General features: G+C 36.7%; 1 protein-coding gene across 1 annotated transcript in view; it reads right to left on the reverse strand.

Annotated features, from left to right (window-relative positions):
* Positions 1–25,909, reverse strand: part of LOC150089906 (uncharacterized) — a 550,032-nt gene that overhangs the window by 245,710 nt on the left and 278,413 nt on the right. The window contains exon 10 of the mRNA XM_090389700.1: positions 21,174–21,833. Coding sequence (XP_090245826.1) covers positions 21,174–21,833 — 660 coding nt within the window. The remainder of the gene's footprint in view (positions 1–21,173; positions 21,834–25,909) is intronic.

A 25,909-nucleotide genomic window follows, 5' to 3' on the forward strand; every position in this document is an offset into this window, starting at 1 on the left:
CCTTAAATTTATTTAAGCTATCAACTTCCACAACAACAGATGGAAGTCTGTTCTAGCAATCAATTACCTGCTGGCTAAAGGCAAACTTACGCACATCTATTCTACAACTATATTTCTTCAATTTGAATCTATGCTCCCTCAGGTTCTTAATTTGAGCAAGTGGAAGTATCCCATCAACATTGAGCCTGCTCAGACCATTCAAGGCCTTATACACCTCGATCAGATCACCTCATAAGTGCCTAGTCTCCAGATGCTGCAACTTGCAGAACTTAAGCCTTTCTTCATAAGCATATCCCTTTGTTCCTCTCACCAATCTTGTTGTCCTTCTCTGTACTCGTTCTAAATACAGATGAGGCCACCAAACCTGTATACAGTACTCAAAGTGTGGCCTGACCATTGCCTTATACAAAGGGATAACACCTCCTTGTCTCTGCTAGCAAAATTCCTATATATCATTGAGAAAACTCCATGACCTGCTCTGTCTGCACTGCTCAGAGAAATTCATATCTGACTACACAATTACCTCCCAGATATTTTTCCCTCTCCACCTCCCTGAGTGTAGTACCACACCATTGGTATGTTTCTCTTGGGTTACTGCTACCCATTTCGGGTACTTTCCATTTGTCAATGTTAAATTTCAGTTGCCGCTTCCCAGCCCATCTACCTAACTTTTCTAGATCTTGTTGCAGTAGCATACTGTCTTTACTGTCATTAACAACCCTGCCAATCTTTGTAACATCTGCAAACTTGGACATTAAGCCTGATATACCTTCATCGATATCATTGATAAATAGAAAAAACAACAATGGGCCCAGCACCAAACCCTGGGTGACTCCACTAATAACATTAGTCCATGTACAGCAGTGTCCATTTATTACCATTCTCTGCAGTCTCCCACTCAACCATCCCTTTCTCCATTGCAGTAACTTGCCCTTAATGCCATACCGCTCCAGTTTGTACAGCAGTCTTCCATGCACAACAATATCAAAAGCTTTCCTGAAATCCAAGTATATCAATGATATCAAAATTATTTTTTTCATCTAGTTCCTTTGTGACCATATCGTAATATCCAATCAAATTAGCTCCCTGTTAGAGTTTGATAAATTTCTGGCATTCCCCTCCTTGAATAACTCCTCATGTGTGAATGTAGATGCAAAATTCTCATTCAGTTTATGAGCTACTTGTGCAGGATCATCAATAGTTGAACCATCTATGTTAAGTGGACCAATCTGATTCATCCCCTTCCTTGTAGAGTTTACATAAGTAAAGAACTCTTTGGTGTTTTTCTTTGCATCCTTTGCCAAAGTTTTCTCGTAATCTGCCTTTGCCTGCCTAACCTCCTTTGTGACTTGATTACAGACAGCTAGCTTATATCTGCCATAGCCTTCTGTGTCGCCTGATAATTTATGTGCATCCCATGTATTTTTGCTTCCATGCCACAAGCCTTATTAATTCATCCGACATATATTTAGACCTGAAAGACTTGAACAGTATTTCTTAGTTGGTATGAAAAGCCTAGTAGCCTCCAAGATTAAGTCCCTGAAGGCTTCCCATTTAGAATTCACCATTGGTAACATCATCAGTTGATCCCACTGTACAGAATTTAAAAACTGTCTGAGACCACTGTAGTCACCTTTACAAAAACAAAAACCCTTCCCTTAGTTACATCTTTAAGTAAATCCCACATCAGTACACTGTGATCTCTGTCACCTAGTGGTTCCTTTATCTGCAAATTCTTAATGCATGTATATGGTCAATCATTGAGAAGTAGATTCTCAGTGGGTACCAAACCAGGTTCATATGAGTATTTCTGTAACGGCCTACACACAATTCATACACATTCACGTGAGCTTCCAGCCAAGTGTATACAAGTTCGTTTACAACTCCCCCCCCCATAAGTGTGTGTACAATGTGCTTACACACAATCAGAATGCTTCAGCTAGTTTTTGAACACTCCATCGCGCAACGTGCCTATATATCAACAGGTTACAAATTTTTCTTCGTATTTGCTATCACATGACCAGATTTCATTTTTATCCAAACAACTTTTATTAGGAAGTGTTCTACATATCATATTGAGTTAAATTTCTCTTATTCTTCTACAAATATTGAAATAAACATAGAACGTATTGAGTAACATAGCTCTGTTTTATACTAATTGTAGGTTTACATAAGTACTCATATAAAGGTTAATTATAATATCGTCTTGTGCAATTTTTATCAAAAACATGGAATAGAGTGTTTTTTTTCACAATTAATTATAACTTTTATTTATTATAAAAATACACATTTAAAAATATTTATGTGTCATGTGTATAATTAAATCCTGCAGTTCAGGTAAATTGTCATAAATGTCAAAAATACACATAAAATGCTTTTCTCATCTTCAAGTGCCTTTTCTTTCATTTTTTAAATCACAAATATGAAAAAATACCTTTCACATATACACATATCTTCCTGGCATAAAATACCTTTCTCATTTTTAAGTGTCTTTTTCTCCATTAAAATAATGGATAGAATGAAAATTCCATTAATATAATGGATATGTATGGAATAAAATATCCCAGTAATGGGAGAGTATATGAACAAAATGCTTCTCAGCACACACATTTGACTTGACCATTTGCCTGAGGAGGGGTGAAAAAAATCAGTTTATATTTTCTGGTATTAATTTGTTTTTCTCTCAATAGATAGCATTAATTGTCATTTCAGAGTTTGTTTTTTTGATTTATTTTTGCATTTTGGGTTGGGGCACGAACCTTGGTTGTTATGCTTGGTGAGTGGTGATCTTACCTTGTGACTGTGTGGGTTCCCCCATTAGATTTGGGTTAGATGTCGTCTTTGAATGTATCGATTGTCACGTCATAGCGAATTTTCGTGAATAATTTTAGCGTTAATTATGTGGCAATGCATTGTGGGTGTTAATTTGGAGGGTTTATTTGGAGTGTTTATCTTGTGTGTGGGGGCACCTGCCCGCCCACCACCACCCACCCCACATCTGCTTTGGAATGGAATAAAATATCTCAAAGTAGTATCGGAATAAGGTATGAACAAAATTGACCCAGAATCCTTTGCAAATGAGAGGTACACATGTTTCTGTCTTCCCCCACCCCACCTAGAGGTTGGTGGTAACAGGTAGGCATATGACTCATGAACCAAATGATTTTCATTCCCCTGGAGGAGGCGGGACCCAATTTACCGGGAAATGGTGTTTGGAAATAAAAAGGTTTGTTTTTCTCTCGCTAGATGGCTTTAGTTGTAATTTCAGAATTTAATTTTCAATATTTTTTTTGGGGTTTGAACTGGGATCTGTCTGGTTGGTATCTATCTACATTTCCGTGGAGCTACATTGTTTATTGGCAGAGTGAGAGTAAAGCTGGTAGTTAAATGTGTCGGTTGTGATGTCATAGTGAATTTTTGTGAATAATTTTAACAATAATTGTGGCAATGCATTGTGGGTCTTAATAGGGAGGGTTTATGTTGTGTGGGAGGAGCTGCCTGCTGCCACACGTCTATGTTTCATCCCACACACGACGTGGCACCTTGTATGTGGGATGAAAAGCCATGCGGAATGAAAAACTTTTATTTTTCTGAAAGATAAATTCCTTGCTGTTTCCATCTGTTCTTGACACCTGAAAATAAAATCTGTATTCTTAAAGTTTTTTCCTTCCAAAGTTCCATCTGTTCTTGAAAAGCTGAAAATTAAAACTGTGCGTTTCCTTGAAGTTTTGTCAGTTTAATCTGCAATGATTATGTTATTTTTCTCAAAAGCTGTAATTTGTGAATATCAAGAATTAGACAATTCGATTTTATTCTGGTTATATTGCTCTTCTTTGGAATTAAAATGGATATTTTCCCCATGAAAAACTATACAGAATATATATATATATATATATATATATATATATATATATATATATACTTTTTTTCCTATCTTTTATTTTTAACTGTTAGCAGTTAAAAATAAAAGACAGGAAAAAAATAAAACGACAATAGAAAATCTCTATTCACAGTAATTCTCAATTCACAGTAATTGACCCTATATCTCCATTCACAGTAATTATATTTAGGAATCACAAGCACTGGCAAAGTTTCAAAAGCAATACCCTTTTGCTGATGGGAAATTTACAAATTACACTCGATATTCCTTATTAACAACCCTAACCACACACACACACAAAAATCACATGCCAGATTATTCTCCTTAATGGCTAGATTTTAGTCCTTTTCAGTTGATTGAATGTTGATTGAATTGAAATGGGTTTACTTACATATTAACAGCAGAACACAAATTCAATTTGCCCAGAGATACACTTTTTGCCTGCGTTTGCAAAACTTCAGTATGAATCGGCCCCTTTTGATTCAAACTGAAAAGAACATAGCAAAGAACATTCCAAGATTTCTGTCCTATTCTCATTGCTGAGTGGAAATTAACTTCTCAAGTGTAATGAAAGTGGTTGTTTACACTTTTCCAGAAAGAAATACACAAAAGATTATTTTCGTTTTAACCGAATATGAATTGACATCGCCACAAGAGATAATTGCAGTTAGCAGAGCAAAAAATTTTTGGGAAACACATTTACATACTGAAACAACATAATGTAAATTCTTTTTTCTTGTTTATTTTCACTGGTTGTTTTTGAATATCATTAGATTTCATCTTCACAAAACATGCCTGTACATGCCACCAACTCCAGTTAACTTAACTGACCATTTCTGCTTGGAAAGAGAAGTACTGAACATCGCTTTTGGGAGGTACAAATCCATTCAGGGGAGGGGGACATTTCCTGTCTGAAGTGAACATAATCACTCGTTTTATATTCAAGACGTGAATACATTTTTTCTGATGGATCCAAATTGGAAAAAAGTTTTAATCCCAATGGCATTAAGGGCAAGTTACTGCAATTGTTGTTTGTTATTTGGTTTTTTTTAGGAGCATTAGCAACTAAGACCATATTGCTCCGGGATATGCGGTGGTCATTCCCTGACCTTTCCGTATCCTCTGTATTTGGTGGTGACGGGCTCAAACCCCGGTCTAATCAAGAAGCGTGTGCTATGAACTGCTGCTCCTTCCCACCTGACTACGGAGGCGCCAAGTTACTGCAATGGATAAAGGGATGGTTGAGTGGGAGACAGCAGAGAGTGGTAATAAATGGACACTGCTCTACGTGGACTAATGTTATTAGTGGAGTCCCGCAGGGTTCAGTGGTGGGCCCATTGTTTTGTGTATTTATCAATGATATCAATGAAGATATATCAGGAGTAATGTCCAAGTTTGCAGATGACACAAAGGTTGGTATGCTACTGCAACAGGATCTAGAAACGTTAGGCAGATGGGCTGAGAAGTGGCAACTGAAGTTGAACATTGACAAATGCAAAGTATTGCATATGGGTAGCAGTAACCCAAGAGAAACTCTGTGGTATTATACCCAGGGAGGTGGAGAATGAAAAAGACCTGGGGGTAATTGTGCAGTCAGATATTAAGTTCTCTGAGCAGTGCAGACGAGCTGCCAGAGCAGGTCATGGAGTTTTGTCAATTATATATAGGAATTTTTCTAGCAGTGATTATCCCTTTGTATAAGGCAATGGTCAGGCCACACCTTGAGTACTGTATACAGGTCTGGAGGCCTCATTTTAGGAAGGATGTAGAGTTGCTAGAACGAGTACAGAGAAGGGCAACAAGATTGGTGAGAGGAACAAAGGGATGCACTTATGAAGAAAGACTTAAGATCTGCAAGTTGCAGCATCTGGAGACGAGGCACCTGTGAGTTCATCTGATTGAGGGATATAAGGCCTTGAATGGTTTGAGCAGGCTCAATGTTGACAGGATACTTCCGCTTGTTCAGACTAAGAACCTGAGGGGACACAGGTTCAAATTGAGGAAAGATAGTTGCAGAATAGATGTGCGGAAGTTTGCCTTTAGCCAACAGGTAGTTAATTGCTGGAAGAGACTTCCATCTGTTGTTGTGGAAGTTGATAGCTTAAATAAATTTAAGGCTGAACTAGACAAACATTTGGAGTGACCGGATGGATGAAACGGGAAGGATTTTTTTTTTTTTTTTTTTGGCTGATGCTGTATAAGTTTGCTTTCTTGTATCATATGCCTCAACTAATGCTAAGGTGAAGAGGCTGAAGCTTTTGCAATTACTAATGACCTCAACAGATTGTTCATTTACCTAGCTGAATACAAGGCAATCCTAACCACACATCCAATGCTCTTGATCTTTTTCTCACAAACAACCCTTCTAAGTAAGTGGTCGAGGTGAGCGGTATTCTAGCCACCTCAGATCATAACTTGGCAATGGTCTCTTCACCAATGGAACCTTTCTCCCATGGACATTCTCAACACAAGGTTGAGAATACCCACACTCGCTATGAACATCCATACCCCCAGGTATGGTATGAACAATTACGTTCAGGTCTTTTTCATTCTCCACTACTCTGAGTGTAGTACCACACAGGTGGTACATTATTCTGGGGTTACTGCTACCCACAGCAGTACTTTGCATTTGTCTATGTTAAACTTCAGTTGCCATCTCTCAGACCATCTGTCCAACTTTCTAGATAAGAGTTTTAACTTCAGAAGAGGGGACTTTTACAGTTTAAGGTGCGGTTGTTTTTTTTTTTTTTAGGAGCATTAGCAACTAAGGCCATATTGCTCCGGGATATGCGGTGGTCATTCCCTGACCTTTCCGCATCCTCCGTATTTGGTGGTGACGGGCTCGAACCCCGGTCTAATCAAGAAGCGTGTGCTACGCACTGCTGCTCCTTCCCACCTGGCTACGGAGGCGCCTAGTTTAAGGTGCTATATGGCACCTGTGAACTGGGTGGATTGACAAGGGATGACAAATACCTTTGAATTATGGAATACTTTTAAAGCAAAAATCACAGAAGTCATGAACACATATATACCTTTAAGAAAATATTGCAGATGGAAGAGGATGTCAAAATGGATGACTGTGGAGCTAGTGGGTCAAATAGTGCAAAAAAAAGATAGCATGGGACAGTCACAGAGCAATGAAAAGTACTAAAGCCTATAACAGGTACAAGTCGATCTGTAATAGTACCACAAATAAGGTCAGGGAGGCCAAGGCTGTGTATGAGAAAGCATTGGCTAAGAGACAAAGAATAGAAACAAGAAATTTTTCATGTATATAAATGAAAGGAAGAAAAAAGTGAATCAGATTGAACCCCTGTGCACTGGGTGTGTAAAAGTCTTTGACAACCCAGCTGATGTTGTGGATGAATTGAATGGGTACTTTGCATTGGCTTTTACTGACAAAAGACCCTTCATGCCGAGAAGAGGCTGTGTGAGTGAGGCTGAGTCATATGAAATTAGTGATGTCATAATTACAAATGACTGTTTATTAGAAAAACCTTTGAGCATAAAGGCAAGTAAGGCTCCTGGAGTTGATGCCTTATAGTTCTGAGGGAGAGTGCGATGTATTGAACCATTGAAGTTAATTATGAAGGCATCTTTGGACTCAGAGGAAATTCATTTGGATTGGAGAAGTGCCAGTGTATCGCCAATACATAAAAGCAGTTCTAAGATTGAAGTCTGTAACTACAGACCAGTTAGTCTTATTTCAGTGGTAGGAAAAATCTTAGAGGCAATGATTAAGATCACAATCCAGGAATATTTAAATAGATATGGCATTCTGAAAGACACATAACATGGCTTTGTAAAGGGTAAATCATGCTTAACTAACTTAGTGGGCTATTTTGTAACAGTTACTCATGAGCTGGATTTAGGAAATACTTTCGACACATATTATTTGGATTTTAGCAAAGCATTTGACACGGCCCCTCATGAGAGGTTACTGTATAAGCTTGAACAGGTTGGGATTAACTTGCAAGATTCTAAGATGGATTGCTGGGTGGCTGCAGGGCAGAAAGCAGAGAGTTGTGATTAATGGATATTCTTCAGATTGGTGTAACATCAGGAGTGGGGGTCCCTCAAGGATTGGTTCTTGGACCACTGTTGTTTCTCATTTTCATAAATGACATTGATGAAGGGATAGAAGGTGTGATGTCAAAATTTGCAGGTGACGTAAAGATTGGCAGAGTCGTTAATGATCAGTGGCAAGCAGCCCTCCTTCAGGATGACTTAAATAGACTTCAAAGATGGTCAGAGAAGTGGCAACTATGTTTTAATGCTGCTAAATGCAAGGTCTTACACTTGGGGAATAGCAACCCATGAATAAATTATACACTTGGTGGGGTTTTTATTACATTAATCAAGCTAAATCAATTGGCCACCTGAGCCGTAGCTCATCTGCCACTTACAATCATAACTGTTTTATTTGTTAACAACCTTGGTCAATCAAATTAACAAAAACATCAAACAATTACAAAAGTCTAACTTGACTAATGACAAAAATCAAAGATAGCACAACCTTTAGCCTCGTGGTGGAGTCGGCATCTCCGCCCCCACCACGAGTTTCCGTCCCCACCACGAGGAGGTAGGTTGCCCTATCTAGTGAAACACAGTCTGGTATCTGTCAGACTAAATAATAATAACAATTGATCTTACAATTTCATTATAACAATTAATCTTTCAATTTCATTTTAACAATTGATCATACATTACTCACACCGGTCCAGTCCCCATGAACACCAACACTGACATTACTGTGACCGACGACTCCCAGCCACCAACCGGGAGAAGTCTTCCTACAATTACTGGAAAAGGGGTACCCCGACATGATACCAACTAATCTTGTTCAGTTCTTCTCTTTAAAGTATCTACCGCCTTTAAATATTCTGGACAAGTTCGATCATTAGCACCATGTGCAGAAGGCACCTTCCTCCTCCAGCAATTTACACATTTTGGAGCATCCGCTCTTTGCGTACAAGACTTAAAGGTATGACCACTCCCGGCACAGTGACTGCAGAACTCGCCCGCATCACAGTACCGGGCCACATGGCCATACGCCATACATTTGTAACATTGTGTCGGTGTCCACAACTCCCGAACACGGTGTGAGCTCCAATTCAAAAACACTCTTGAATATTTTAAAAGGTATCTCCTTACACGTGGGGAAACCTCCACCACAACATTATACCCAGGAGAATTCCTTGCCTTATTTTTAGCAAGTATTTTTATTTCGGAGAGAACTTGGTCTTTATTGACAAATCCGTCAACCAAATTTCTTTCCCACAATTCCTTTATTAGGGACTCTCGATCTACGTCTGAATCAACATCGAAAATTACTAATCTTGGTAATCGACGAAGGGACCTCCATCCCAAGCTTTTGTACCTCCGTACACTCTTCAATTTTCTTAGCATCGACTTCAGAAGCAGTTTCGATCATTACCCTTTTATTTCTTATAGGTCGAACTGATACTATCTTGACGTCAGTTAAGACAGGGGCAACTCGTCCCATCAACTCACTCTTAACTTGGTCACTAGTACTATAGTTGTCCGCCTTTGCCTTCACTATAATCATTTTATTCTTGGACTTTACCTCACTAGAACTGACAGCCTCTGCATATGATCTTTGAACAGCCGCATCTTGTTCTTTCTGCTCCGTCAAGGTGTTCAACTTAGTCTCAAGGAACACATTTCGAACAGTTAAGGACTGCACCAGCTCAGCCATCTTGTCCCAGTATCCCATTACAATATCTAGATCGTGTATACTTGGCTTTTTTAAAGTTGATACAAAAGACCTTAATTTACTTCTATAATGATCTAAATTCTCCAAGGTGGTAGGTTCTAACATACACCGTACAAATTCCGAGGAACTCTCCTGTGAATCCAAAGGTGTCTTCTGTCTTGAACTCTTCCCATCTGGAATTCTTTTCCTTGCAGGTGGTCTACTCGAGACCTCTCCTGTAACCTCAATTGACGACTCCGAACTTTCCTCCGAAGATTCTTCTGATTCTTCCACTGGAGGAGCCAGAATCTTTTTCCTAGTTCTTGGCATGATGCTCTAGGACTTTCTAGAACACTCACAAAATCAAAATTTTGATTACACGAAATTACAAAAAGAACCAATCCAAAACAAGCTCTATCTGCCAGCTGAGGGAACAATCACCCCAGCTGCCCAGCCCAGACCACTAGGAGGAAGAGCCTCTTCAAACAATTTGTTGTTCAGGGATCTAAACAACCAGCCGCACTATCAGAAGACCAAACAAGTTGCAATGATAAAGTTTTGACCAACTAAGCAACAAATCATTTGGCACCTGGGCCCACTTGGTGGGGTTGAATTAAAAATAGTGGAGGAGGAAAGGGATCTGGTAGTTACAATATGGGCAGATATGAAGTTTTCTGAACAGTGTAAACAGGCAGCCAGGAAAGCTCATGGTGTGCTATCGATGATTTGTCAAACACTATCCTGTAGAGATAGGGAGATCATAATCCCACTATATAAGACAATTATAAGACCGCATTTGGAATACTCTGTTCAAGTATGGAGATCTCATCTGAAAAAAGACATTGAGCTTCTTGTAAACATCCAAAGATGGGCAACTCGAATGGTGAGATCGGCAGAAGGACAACCACATGAGGAATGACTCCAATTATGTGGGCTACAGAGCTTGGCAACCAGGCACCTCAGAGGTGACCTGATTGAAGTTTATAAGGCTCTAAGAGGAATTAGTAAAACGAATGAAGGTGGAATTCTCACTTTTCTAAACGGGCCAGCTCCTAACATTTGTGGAGCCCGGGGCAAGAATACAAATGGAGGCTCACATACCATATGTCTAAATATTTAAAAGTTATAAATCAAGCTAACAAACCGTTAAACAAAATATGTTCTCTCCTTGACAAATATACCTTTATAATGACAAAATCAAAAAATCTATGGTTTTTATATGACTGAAAGTCAGCAAAATATTAAAGATGACTGAATTAATTATTATTGCCTATGTCTGGGTGTTCTATTGATGGGCTGGCAATGTTTGGATGAGTAATAAAATAAAGACGTACATAATTCATAAATTATTATATATTTATTCCATTAAATTTATTTTCTTGCCTTCATTTCAGCAAAATCACTAATTATGTTGTTATAATTAAGATTTTCACATAATTTGTGTTCTATTGACAGTAATAACAAATTTTTATTACTGTCAATAGAATAAGTTGTAGTACTTAAATGGTTTCTTATTAATTTCAATTTGGAGAAATTTCGCTCTGCTGAGACAGTAGATGCTGGAATTGTCAATAACATTCTTAAAGCAATACTTAGATTTGGAAAAGAACCATGAATTTTACATATTATGTTCAAACATTGTAATGATATCACATATGATATATTATCAGTTTCACAGAAAACATTACAAAATATTTTCATTTCATTATATAAATCGCTATCACTTTTCATGATTTTCACCATCTCTTAAAGCAATATAGATCCACAGTATTTCTTCTTTCAAATTTTACAATGATGGGATATTATAAAAAGAAAACCGAAAATAGCAAAATGTTGCTCAATTTGTTCAAAATCTCTTCAATCGAGACTATACCATGATCTATAATGGCCAGAAAATAGTCTCTGTAGACTATTTTCTGGTATTATTATTTTCACGCATTATTTGTACGTGAATCTTCTCCATAGTCATACAAACGTTTTCATTTCCTTATATTGTATTGGAATGTCACTTTTGTTGCATATTTCACATGCACTTTCTTTCGATTTAACAAAATCATTTTCTCTAAATTTTTTTCAAATTTTTAAAATCCTTTTAAAAGTGAAATAGCCAAACAGATCTGTTTGGGTCTTTTGTAAGCTTTTCTAACATTATTAATAGCAAGCAACAGTTCATGCTAAATAACTGTGGAAAGCACAAATTCAAAATTAATTTCATTTTCTGCCAAAGACCACAATTCCCGCTTTATTTGACAATCTTCTGTTGTTTCACTTAACTCTTCTAGTACGTCTCATATCTTGTCTAAATTAAATCTAATTGCTTTAATAGCAATTAGATTTAATTGTCGGCATTCCCATTGTGTGTCCGAGAGTGGTTGTAAGGTCAAATTTGATATGTGTTTCATCAGGATGTTCCATTTGGGCAGATCCAGAAAATATCATATATAATCTTTAAATTGCGAAGAATGTCATTGCTACCAACACAGTTGAGGCCATATCAACTAGTAACAAATTGAAACTATGCACCGTACATGGCAAAAAGAATGCTTCTGGATTTTTGGCCAAAATTCTGGCTTGTACATCTTTTTCTTTACCAACCATGTCAGCTCCATTATCATAGGCTTGCCCTTGACAATCTTTTAAATCAATGCCTGAAATTAAGAGTTGTGTTTCAGTTCTTCACTTAAGTCAAAACCTGTACTTTTTACAGGTTTTGACTTGATGAAGTCAAGTCAAGACTTAAGTGGGTCTGAACGGTGTTAGTCATGAAAGCAGATGTTTAGGGTTAAGGTTGCACTGTGCCAGTGCTGAGTGACAGAGGCACCCATGTGTTCTTATCACACAGGATGGCCCACTGGCTGAACAGCCATCGCGACCCACATGATTGCATGGCTGGCAGAATTAGGTTCATTCAGATATCCTACTTTTCATTCCTGTGTTCCAAACAAGATAAGGTGATATTCACTTGGTTGTGTATGTTGTGTATGTACAAAATTTAACAATTATTTTATGTGATTTGATTCTGAACATTTCATTTTTTTTTTATCTCTTACTTAATAAATTTATTTTTTGTGTGTTTGTGATATGCAGGGTTCTCTAAAGAGTGAAACCCAGGGCAGGAGCCCCACTTGCCCAGGTCTAAGGGCAGTACTGGTTCTAGACAATTCCAGAACTAGGAGTCATAAATTCAAATTATAGGGCCTGAGATTTAGATTAGATTGTAGGAAGTTTTCTTTTAGCCAGTAAATCATTTATAGCTGGAACAAGTTGCCCTTGCAGGTAGTTGAGACTGACAGTTTGAATAGATTCAAAGCTCAACTGGATACTTCATTATGTGAGAAGGGAAGTACATAATTTTATGTTTTCTTATCTACTTGGTTGGGGTTTTTTATTTTTTTGCCAGTGCAGCAAAAGTGTGGCTTCCTTGCACTATATGGCCAGTACTGTTCCTATTACTATTTTGTAGAGCAGCAATCATCTTTTAAGGGCACAAGAGGTGATATTGTTATACACGTTGGTACAACAATATTATGAGTATGATAGGATAGGACTATGATATTAAGAGTAGGATATCTGAGAAGTTAATTAATAAGTACAGGGGAATGTTAAAAAAAAAAAAATGGCATGAGTTAGGACTGAAATTGAAAGTGTCTGCAATTCTGTCCAGATATGATAAGAGAGAGAGTACATGAGAGCCTTGTTAATCAATTCATCCTGGAGAGACTGTACATGGCTGTGGGGTAGAAGTCTTCTCATCATGGTCTGTGCTTGTTAACAGAAGCCTATTTTTACAGAGATGGGATACAGTTAAATAAAGGGAGTGCAAGAATATATTCTGATGTTATTGAAGGAGTGTAAGGTAGGTTGGAGGGAAACAAGTACTAATAGATTAACAGAAGTTAATCTATCAGTGTAAATGATTCTTGCACCAATTCTATTAGAATATGCAATGTCCTAAAAAGTAAGGTGCCAGGGATTTCAAGGACTTCAGGTGGGGGAGGGATGCACAAGGGATGCAGAATTTCATTATGGGGAGTACAATGGGTACAGAAAGGACATTTCCATATTATTTAACCTCTGTTTATACTTGTTCCGTGAACCATAGGCTCATTCACGTTAGGGTCTTGATTACAATCTAACAAATATAACACACATTTAAAACTTTTTACCCTCACACTACATATAAAAAAGAAAAACATTTATAACACACAGATCTCCTAAATGCTGGAGTAGTGGTGCACTCCTGTAATCCAGCTTCTAGGAGGTCTGTGTGTATAAATGTTTTTTTACAATTATATGTAAATTTGTATATATGGGTAATTTACTGTTACCTATATATACAAATTTACATAAAACTTCAGTTTCCACTCTTCTAACAAATACTTTATGTACAAAATCTTTAAAGACAGTATAATTTTCTACTGGTGAGTAAACTACACATGGCTCAAATTACTCAACTATTAATTCAAGCATTTGAATTCTAAAGTCCTCATACAGCACACAATGCATCTGAATCTTCTACCTCACCATAAGAACACAATCTAGATTTCTCTATTCCTAATTCAAAGAGCCTTGCCTTAAGTACATGTCCTGTAATAAGCATAGTAGCATATACACCTAGATCCAGCCAAGCCATATATCTTCTAGCTACTATCGCAGGCAGATAGTCACATGTGATCCTACCCTTATTTGACTTGTTTCACCTACATTACCACACTTGATAAATTTCTCCCTGGATTCTCTTCCTTTCTTCATATCCTGCTTTCTGTATATTTTCGCTTCACCTGGACATGCTATTATTCTCAGAATCTCTAGAGGAAAATTTTTCTGAGTGGAATATTCCAGGTACTTCCTTATCACAATCAAGTCAGCCAGCTCTTTACCTGCTAGAACCTGTAATGTATCATTTAAAACAGTCCAACAAGCTCAGATCCCTTCCAGAAGGGCAAGTCTCTAAGCAGAGATTGGTTGTTTCTCGATTAAACTATGCTCAGGTTTATAGCCCCATGAATCTCCAGCATAAGTTATAATAGGCACAAAAATACACTTGTACAGTAGGTTATGAGATGTCCCATTCACACCCCATTCAACTTTAACTAATTTTAGATCATATAATTATTTTTCTCTTAAATACTTGACATGGGACAGAACGCTCGATCTCTTGTCCAACATTATACCCAGATACTTAATAATGAGAGCATACTTCAAGGAAGAAAGAAGTTTTTTTTTTTTTTTTTTTGTTAATTAAATCAGGCAGTCCCAGCCAGCTTTTCTGGTATCCCCACCATCTATTTACAACACTGTATAGTTTCAGACATAATCTGCATACCCAACGAGAAAGAAAGGACAGACAGAAGAGAAGGGGATGAGTTATGCTCTTAGTTAAAAAGCACATCAAATCTAAGGCTGTGCATCCAGCTAACATGGGTGGCAAGTTCAATGTTAACTCAGTCTGGTATGATGTAAGTCCTGGGGGGAAAAGGGGGGGTAGGAGTGTCTTAAAAGCCTAATGACTGTGATGAGTATAATAAGTAACCATACAAACATATAGAATGGGCCAGTAAATCAGAATATCTTATAATGGGAGATTTTAACTTTTTAGATATTAACTGCAACTTGAGGGCTTGTCACAAACAATAGCAAGAAATTTGTGAATTTATTGGATGACTGTTTCTTACACCAGCATGTTAGAAAAGTAACAAGGAAAAGCAATACACTCTTGATATGATTATCAGCAATGACTCTTCATGCTTTAAGAATATGCAGATAATGTACCTACTGACTGGGTAGCAGTGATCATGGTGCATTGATATGAGTTTTATTTAAAAGACATAACTACTGTCAAGGGCAAAGGGAAGAGTTTTGCTTTTGTAAGTGTCACTACAGTGGTCTAATGTTGTTTTTAAATTCTGTGTGGGTCATAAACTGTTGTCATTACCGATAGCAAATTCTAAATGGGAAGCATTTAGGCAAGTGATCATAGAAGCTACTAGGCTTTTTAAACAAACCAAGAGATACTGTTCAAGGCTTAGACTTAAATCAATTTCATGTGTACTAATAAGACTCTTGACAGAAAAGAAAAATGCATGGGATGCGTATAAATTATCAGGTGATACAGAATCCTACAGTAGATATAAATACTGTAGTCTGCAGTCAAGTCACAAAGGAGATTTCCTTTGATTTGACTGCAGATTTGTGGATTTACTGGCAAGTTAAGGTAAATTGCAAAGCAAAGAATTAGCAAAGAATGCAAAGAAAATTAGCATAGCTTTCTTTACTTATTTAAACACTAGAAGGAAGGGAATGAATCACATTGGTCTACTAGATGTGAATTTTTTTTATTGCTGATGATCCCGTTCAGGTTGCTAATAGACTAAATAGGTATTTTGCATCTACATTCTCACAGGAGACATTTTTTAGGGATGGGGGTGCCAGAAGTTTATCAAATATTCAAACAAGGAGCTGAATGATTTTGTGGTACTAGGTAAAAATGAAAGAAGAAAAATTGCTGCTGAAGGTAAACACAAAAGACACCAGGGAGGGGGTATGGGATCTATCCAAACCTTCAGCCATAATTATAAGAGCATATTTGGATTCAGATTGGATGGTCCTATTTAACTGGAGATGTATGAATGTATCTGCTATTCACAAAGTGGGGATCAAAGGGTGACATGAGTAATTACAGACCTGTTAGCTTGATTTCTGTTTCAAGGAAAATAATGGAACCAGCTGAATTCCTGGTGTAGAATCAGTGATCCTACACCAGGAATGCATTTATACTGCAGTCACAGCATGAATTTCCTAAAGGGTGGTGACCTTGTCTGACAAGTCAGATTGGATTCTATGACAAACTGACAAAAACAAACTGGATGCAAAAAATAATTTTGACATTGTATACTTAGATATCAGAAAAGTTTTTGATACTGTTGCACACAAAAGGCTGCTATATAAAGTATAGCAGTGTAGTATTAAGGGTAAGTTACTGCTATGGATAAAGGGATGGTTGAGTGGGAGAACACAGAGAATTGTTCGCAATGGGCACTGCTCTTCATGGTTTTATATTTTTAGTGGAGTTTCACAGGGTTCATTGCTGGGTCCATTGTTGTTTTTTGTGTTTATTAATGATACTGATGAAGACATATTACATTTCATAAATTTACAGATGATGTAAAAGGTTGACAGGGTGGTTAATGACAGTAATCAGGATATGTTACTGCAACAAGACTTAGACAAATTAGGCAGATGGGCTGAGAAATAGCAACTGAAGCTTTGACAAATGCAAGGTAGTTATGGGCAGCAGTTGTTGTTTGTAATAGGTTTTTTTTGGCACAAGGACTACTATGTCCAAATTGCACCTATGGGCAGCAGTAATCCCAGATTAACATACCAAATGTGTGGTATGTTAATCTGGGGTATGAATGAAAGAGAACTGGTGGGGAGAGGGATAATTGTGCAGTCAGATATGCAGTTCTCTGAGTAGTGCAGACAGGATCCTAGGGCAGCTCATGGGGTTTTTATCAGTAGGGATAAGGAGGTGGTTACCCTGTTGTATAAGGTAATGGTTAGGCCACATCTTGAGTACTGCATACAGGCCTGGAAGCCTCATTTTAGGAAGGACATGGTTCTGTTGGAATGGGTGCAGAGAAAAGCAACAAGATTGGTGAGCTGAGAAAAAGGGTGCTGTTATCAGGAACTATTTCACTCCTGAAAGATGCAGCACCTGGAGACTAGGCACCTGATAGGAGATCTGATTGAGGTATTAATGGCCTTGAGGGCCCTGATAGATCTGATTGAGGTATTAATGGCCTTGAGTGGACTGAGTAAACTCAGTGCTGATAGAATTCTTCCTCTTGCTCAAACTATACACATGAGGGATCATAAATTCAAATTTAGGAAGGATGCTGCAAGATAAATGTTTGGCAGGTTGTCTTCAGCCAAAGGCGCCTCCGTAGCCAGATGGGAAGGAGCAGCAGTGCGTAGCACCCGCTTCTTGATTAGCCCACCAAATACGGAGGATGTGGAAAGGTCAGGGAATGACCACCGCATATCCCGCAGCAATATGGCCTTAGTTGCCAATGCTCCAAATAACTAACTAACTAACTCTTCAGCCAGTGGGTAGTTGACTGTTGGAACAAGCTTCCATCTGGTGTTATTGAAGTGGGTATTCTGAATAAATTCAAGGAAGAACTGGACAAACTGTTAAACGGATGGACAAGTGATGTAGAAAGTGTTGCTGTTGTTGTGTGCGGTTGTGTTTTTTTTTTTTTGGCTGATGCTGTGTAAGCTTGCTTTTTTGCATCATTGCCATTACAGTACTTGGAATAAATCTTAAAGATATTGGTTTTTAATAAACTTGCAAGTTCTTTATTAATTTTTATTGTTTTCAAAATTGAGAGGGGGCCATCATCCCTGGGCCATAATATACACTGTGCTGCCACTTTATTAGGTAAATCTACCTAGTAGCGTGTTGAGCCTCCTTTAGCCTTCAAAACAGCCTGAATTCAACTAGGCATGGATTGAAAAAGATCCTGAAAGTTGTGCAGGAATGGAGTACCATGAAGACATGAGTATGTCACACAGTTCCTTGATATTCAGCGGAGGTGTAGGCCTGCAGCAAACAGCCCTTTCCAGCTCATCCTAAAGATATTCAATAGGATTCAGATACGTAGACTGAGCGGGCTACTGCAGCAAAGAAAAGTCATTGTCATGTTCCTGGAACCATTCCGTAGTGATTTGGACTTTGTGCACTAGCACATTATCCTGCTGGAAGTAACCATCTGACTGAGGATAAACTGTCAACACAAACAGATGCACTTGGTCAGCAACGATGTTTAGGTACGATGTGGCATTCAGATGTGAATCTATGGGTATCAATAGACCCAACGTGTGCCAAGAAAACATTCCCCACACCATAACACTGCCCCCACCACCTTGCACAGACTACTGTGCAAGGTGGTGGGGGCAGTGTTTTAAAGCCATTTTTGACAAATTCTCAGCTTTCCATCAACATTATGCACCAGGAACTTCAACTCGTCAGACCAAGCAACTGTTTTCCAATCCTTGATATTTCAGTGCTGGTGTTGCTGTGCCCACAGGAGGCATGCTCTCTTGTTCTTCATTAATAACAAATAACACAATGTGGCTGTCGGCTGTTGTAGCCCATTCATGACAAAGTGCGACTAGTGGTCCATTGCGATATTTTGTTCTGCACACCAAGGTTGTATTCTGACGTGATGTTCGACATTGTGACCCGTCTGTTTGCTTGCACAATTCTAGCCATCCTCCTCTGACCTCTCTCATCAACAAGCGATTTTCTTCCACAGGAGTGCCATTGAGAGGATGTTTTCTGTTGGTTTTACCATTCTCGATACACTATTGAAACTGTGATGCATGAAAAGTTTAGAACTGCTGTTTCAGAGATGTTTTGTCCAGCATGCCTTGCACCTACTACCATGCCACGATCGAAGTCCATTAGACCACTCCTTTTCCCCATTCTTGCTACAATTATGCTTAATTGATACTAGAAAGGTTGTTCTGCTGCATTTATATCCATAACTGTGGTCATGTGACTTGCAACTTTGTGGGACAAACCATTTGTGTGCACAGTAGGGGTGTACCTAATAAAGTGGTAGCACAGTGTATGTAATTGCATTGGAAATGAAAAACTTGCAGAATAAAGTTTGTTTTTTTTTAGTGGCTAACTGAATAATTATGGAAAACTATTCTCAGATATTTTTTGCAGCTATATTCATTAGCAAAATTAAGAACAAATTCACATAATTTTTTAAAAATTTAGTTTTAATTAAAATTTTAAATAGTTTTACTATTTTTTATAAAAAGAAAGGATGGGGAAAAACTATGTTTTTGCAAAATGACGGAGAAACTAAATGATACCAACTATATTACTTTGGTGAGACAGAGAAGGGGTCAAATCAAGTCAAAATGATGGATTCCCTATCATAAACCCAGAGAGTTGGCAGCTAAGCATATGATAAATCCCCTTATCATTTTGTAAGAGATTAAAAATATTAAAGATTATAGAGGATTAAAGAGTTTTAATAAATGGAAAATGTGCAATAAAGGTTCAAGGAAGTATTGGAAAATGGTTTAAAATTAAACCTGGAGTGATGCAGGGTAATTTTCTATGTCCCCTGAGTATTTATAATCACCCTATGCATTTTTCTTCTCTGCCACTAGTTTAATTCATTCATTTTTTCTATTCATTTTTCTGCCACTAGTTATTTTGGTTTTTAGGAGCATTAGCAACTAAGGCCATATTGCTCCGGGAATATACGGTGGTCATTCCCTGACCTTTTCACATCCTCCGTATTTGGTGGTCGCGGGCTCAAACCCCAGTCTAATCAAGAAGTGTGTGCTACACACTGCTGCTCCTGCCCACCTGGCTATGGAGGTGCCCCCCACTAGTTTAACACACAAATCCCCAACAACACCTTGTAATCAGCTGATAATAACAGAATGCTCTGTTAGTAAACAGCTTACTGCATGGTAGTATGGATAAGATTTTTCTAAACATATTATGACTTGTAGCCTCAACCTAGAACAATGAGCAAAATTTGGATACTTTCTAAACATGTGGTATATATGACATATCTTGTAGGTCATACATACTATTTAAGCTGGCAGCAGTCATGCCACAGTTTTTGTAACAAACACCGATGTGCAAAATCTGACAGGTGCCCAACTTGGGTTTCTGGAAAATGTTTTTGGTTTTTTAAAATTTTTTCTATGGTGCACCAAAATTTCTTCTTTTCTTAATGAATTTCAGTACCTGTTGTATGTAATTTTTGAATAAAAAATGTAATTATTTAAAAATTCTGTGTTTTTTACACGCTATTTAAAAAATATATATATAAATTAATACTGCTGAAAATGAAAATATAAAGTTACAGTCATAAAATATAAACATGAAACTAACAGTTACTCCATCAGTTTCAGAGAACTTTTAAAAGTCACAAATTTAAAACTTACATTTGTGCACATATTAATGTGTTTTTTCAAACAAATGAAGGAACAGATACACAGTGATAATAATAATCGAAGCAAGAAACTATTTTACATAAATAATAATAATAATAATATAATAATAATAATCAAGACAAAAAACACATTTTGTAAAACAATTAAACATAAAACAAAGAGGAACTACTTTCTGTAGCAGATGCTGCCACCACACGTCAGCTAAACAAGCAAGCAAATTTCAAACTACTTGCGAACAACATGTTCACAAAATGCTGAAAGCAAAATTAGCACATTTAAGTGAAAGGCAAAATCAGTAAATAATTGCATAGAACAGGTTCTTTGCATTTTTAATTCCAAGTAAATAGTAAATTTTCATTTCCAAAACATCTTAAATAAAAGTTTGACTATAGTTAGGAAGTTTGAAAAAAATTCACATTTTTAATCACTAATTTACAATTAATATGCACAACAGATATTTTCTGGGGACACCTGTCATGTCATGTGGCTGATGAAGGGTTAAGCCATATACTGAGATGCTAATAACAAAATGAGTAGGTTGAAATATCTTTAATAGTGAATATATATATATCAATAGCTTACCTCCCTTTTTTTCTTGGCCTGTCCTCTGTTTAATCTTTCTGCTGATCCCCAGGTAACATCTGAATAATCACCAGCTGATAGGCTACCAAACCTTCCAAAGCCATGAGGTTTATAATGGGCTGGTTCAGGGCTCAAACGTGAACGACTCCAATTATGCAAACTTGGTTCTCTTAAAGCATAAAAACCTCTGCCTGAAGTAAGACCTTCTCCATGTAGTGAAAATGCCCGTGGCATTGAGTGCCGCATAACCCGACGTTTATCAAATATGGACTGAGTACTGTAGCTGTGGCCAGGGAAAAAGTAAGGGGAAGTATAGGCAACCGAAAGAAGAGAATCTAATGACTGGGTACTAATCATGGGATCTGTAGCAATAGATTTGACATCAATAGATGTTTTTTGATCTGTCTGGCAAGACATTTCTTTCACTATACTTCTCTGAAGAGGATACTCAGTTAGAGAACCAACAGATACCGATTTTGGCTTCTGATAAACATCTGAGAATGTGCCAAGTGTTTGAGTTTCTGTGGTACTGAGCTTTAATATTTTACATTCTTTATTTTGACTTATGTCTGTTTCTTCTTTATCATGGATCAAAACATCTTTGGTGTCCACTGCTTCCAATTTTTCTTGAGTTTCATTTTCCAAATTTTCATTTTCGTCCTGTAATAACCAAACAATTACAATGCAATTCATTATTCAAAAAATTAAATACACAGTCAATGAATGCAAATACACAGTTACTGAAGAAGAATATTTATAAATTTAATATGAGTTGAGATCATTATTATTAAATCATTTATTACACAAAAAGGAGGCAATCCCAAGGGCAGCAACAGACCAGATGGAATAAAAACAATTGGTTTACACTATGCAAAAATCATACAAAGTTTAAAAAATTAAGCTTTATGAGATAATTACAAGTTTTAATAAGGGTTCTTATGGAAATTAAGGCATTTTTATTATTATCTGTAAAATCAATTTTTAAAAATTTTTTTTTGGAAATCATACAGGTGCATTTAGGATTCATGGAAAACCTGAATTGCACAGATAAAAAAAATTTTTTTAGTAATTTATTTGATCCAAACATTGAATAAATATTTGGGCCAACAATGTTGTCCCCAAATATAAGAACATTATTGTAGTGGCACAAAAAGGGCTCTGGTAAGGTCACGAGAGGGAAAACTAGAAATAGTACAACCTTGAAGGAATTAAATACTAGCATAATAACAATAACAATAAATATGCTTCATACTTGTAAATAAGAAGCTAATATGAGTATAAATAGCAGAACTTTTGTCCAAATTTTTAATACAAATGTTTACAATACAGACAAAAAAATATTTTTACAAGAAAGATGTATAAGAAATATATCTAGATAAAACCATATGACATTTTTCTCTTTCTTTTTTTTTTTTTAAAGCCAATCCTAACTAAGCCTGTCTTCCTTGCAGCAATTCACTTTTATTGATACTAATATTAATATGGTGATAATCTCTGATTTTGTTTTATGAAGCTATTATAGTGAGCTGCTTTAGTGTTGTGTTACAGATAAATAGCATTCATCAGAGAAGCATGAGATGATTTAGTTACATTTTGATGTCTATCCATCCCATGAAGGTTACATTAATGATTATCATCTTTTTGGTGGGTGGGGGAAAAACACCCTATCAGTGTAGCATCTGACAATAATGTGATGATTTAAATCACAAAATGGGAGAAATCAAATAGTGCTTGAAAGTAAAATTCAATTAAGTGAGGCTCACAAAAGCTGACTAGGTAAATATGAAATTGATATAAATTGCAGGTTATGTCCATTTTCATACTAAAGTTTAAGGAAAGGAAAACAGTCTTTTCAAAATAGCATTGATCTCTCAGCTTTGTGAGATACCTCAATGAGTTCTCAGTGGTGCACTACAAAAACAGAATATAATTTTAGCTTCAGGAAAAACATATAAAGATGTAATAAATATGGAGCATATATGTAACAGTGACTTGTTTATCTGTTAAAAATGATTGAATAGGCACTGCTATATTTGGTAATGCATTACTGTGCAAAGGAAAGCATAGAAGGAAATACTGTGCAAAACAAGTACTCACCAATGATATACAATCAGTATTATCTTCTTCAGCATGTGTGTCATTTTCAACTGCTTCATTCTATTATAAAAATGACTGTACCACTGACAAATAACATAGCAGCATCACTATGTGATAAAGCTGCTCCTAGTGGTTGTGTTGAGTTTATTATTCTACACAACTCATTATTGAGCATTAGTTTCACATTTACTCACTTTGAAAAAAAAAATTATTGCTCACCTGTTGCTCACTTGTTTGTTTTCATATATTGATTGGATGAGGTGATGCTTAAGAACAGAGTGATTTTTGTTCTACCAAATGGCAAAAATGAACTAGTTTGAAAATGAGTCTAGTTTGCAATGCCAATTAATGAATACAGTTTAAGTTTTGCTTTCAAAAAATTAGTCCTGGAAATTTTGAGACAGAGGTTCTACTCCTAATAAAATCATGTAAATTATAATCACACATCTTTTAATGAGAAGTGCTGTTTATTTGTTATTTAGTTTTTAGGATCATTAGCAACTAAGGCCATATTGCTCCGGGGATATGCGGTGGTCATTCCCTGACCTTTCTGCATTCTCCGTATTTGGTGGTCACGGGCTCGAACCCCGGTCTAATCAAGAAGCGTGTGCTACGCACTGCTGCTCCTGCCCACCTGGCTATGGAGGCACCGCTGTTTATTTGTAATGCAGTACCAACAGCCTTACCAAATCAAAAACATTTTATAAATCTTGAAATAAATATTTTGAAAAGACAATAAGATTTTGAAATATTGTGTTTTCTACAGTATACTGTATACAGAGGTCCTCCGTGACAGTGTAGAAACAGAGTCATGTGAAAAAGAGGTGACTGCCACATCTCTTACAAAAGGTACAAAGTGTGCAGTTTCATTATAAATAATATATAAAGGATTCTACATTCTTATCTCATTTCATAGGTAATATATGCAAGGAGTGCTATTTTATATCTTCCCTGTGTGGGCTTGGTCCAATGTAGAAACTTTGCTACTTGTGTTGCTCAATTTGAAAAGATCTGGAGACTTTATTCTTCTCACAAAGCAGAGGAATTTCTAAAAGCCTGACTTTTTTTACTAACAGTTATAGTTAGCTGGTTTCAGATTTATACAACCCCCCACGAGTAAATCTGTATGATTCTCAACCCAGAAACAGGCAAATAAGCCTGTGAATACACACATTAACAAACTATAATATATCCAATCACTGACCAAGGTGAGCATGGGATATTATAAGTAATATTTCTATCCCTACCACATAGCATATTTTAAATAAAGGTTCTCTGTAACAGAGTAGAAGCAGAGCCAGGCCAACAGTGAATCAAAATTGGCTATCACAATACACAAAAAATGAGAGAAAACTGATTGTAAAAGGATTACCCAGAACAATTAAAAATTTTTTAAGCAGAAAATATGGAGGGCAGTGTATTTTTTAATGCTGATTATTTTGTATCAGTCTATTTTTTTCTAGCACCCTCAGTTTCCAAGAAATTTCATATTTTTATTTTCATAAATAATGTTTGGTGCTGCTGTCTTAGTCGTTTCTGTTCCAGTTATGGCCTTCTATTCTCCTGGCCAATGACGTTACTCAGTTGCATTGTAAAAGATTATCTTATTGTTAAAGTGCTCTACTGTGGGGTTTTCTTAATCTCTTTTAACCATTCCAATAAATTTATCTAGCATTTGATAGTGGTTCAATAATATCTTCCATTGTATTAATGAACACATTATTACCAGTGCTTCATGTAAAGTCAGGTCTAATAAAGAATTTGGTAACGGCTATAGATGGAAATGGAGAGAGCATTCAATATTTAAAACTAGTTTACATGCAATAGTTACACTAAAATCAGAGGTGAATTCATCAGTCCACAGATCAGAGAGTTACTGAAAGATGAATCTAGAGATAACTTTGGCAAAGGATGCAAAGAAAAACAGCAAAGAGTTCTTTACTTATGTAAACTCCAGAAGGAAAGCAATTAATCAGATTGGTCCACTTAATATACAGTAAATCCCCATTATTCGCGGTTTCGCGTATTCGCGATCGCTGATTTAATAATATAAAATGAAACCTAAAAAAATGTGAATTTTAAAGCACCGTGAATATTTTCCGCCATAAAAAAATATGGGCGTGGCAAAAATTATCTTTCCTGGTCAAAACAGTGTTCAGTGAGTGGGGGGAAGAGGGGTGACAAAATCGCGAGCTTGGATGTTTCTCACTAATCCTTGTTCAGTATGTGTTATGCGCTTGTCATGGAAGGTTTGGTCGTTTGCTTTTAGTTTATATGCTTATAAATTGAATAAATTTATCAATTTATAAATTGATATGCTTACAAAAGTGGTAAATCTACCGTTTTTCAGTGTAAAACAGACTTTTTAGAGTGTGTTAACGGAAGAGAGTGCCTTTATTGTGGTCAAGTTATTTTTTACCCGTACAAAAATATAGCTACGAATAACAAGGGAAATGTGAAAATATCAAAGAAGGTGATGACATTAGCAAATAAAATTGAGTTATTAGACAAAATTTCTAATGGTGAAAGTGTCTCTTCAGTGGCAAAACATAAAATCAATGAGTCAATGGTACGATCAATCAAAAAATCGGAAGAAAAAATCCGCCGTGGTGTCTGTGAAAACGCGCTAATTGCTTCAA

Source organism: Mastigoproctus giganteus, chromosome 2 (genome assembly GCF_048544385.1).
Source record: "Mastigoproctus giganteus isolate SK-2022 chromosome 2, ASM4854438v1, whole genome shotgun sequence".
Classification (NCBI taxonomy): Eukaryota; Metazoa; Arthropoda; class Arachnida; order Uropygi; family Thelyphonidae; genus Mastigoproctus; species Mastigoproctus giganteus.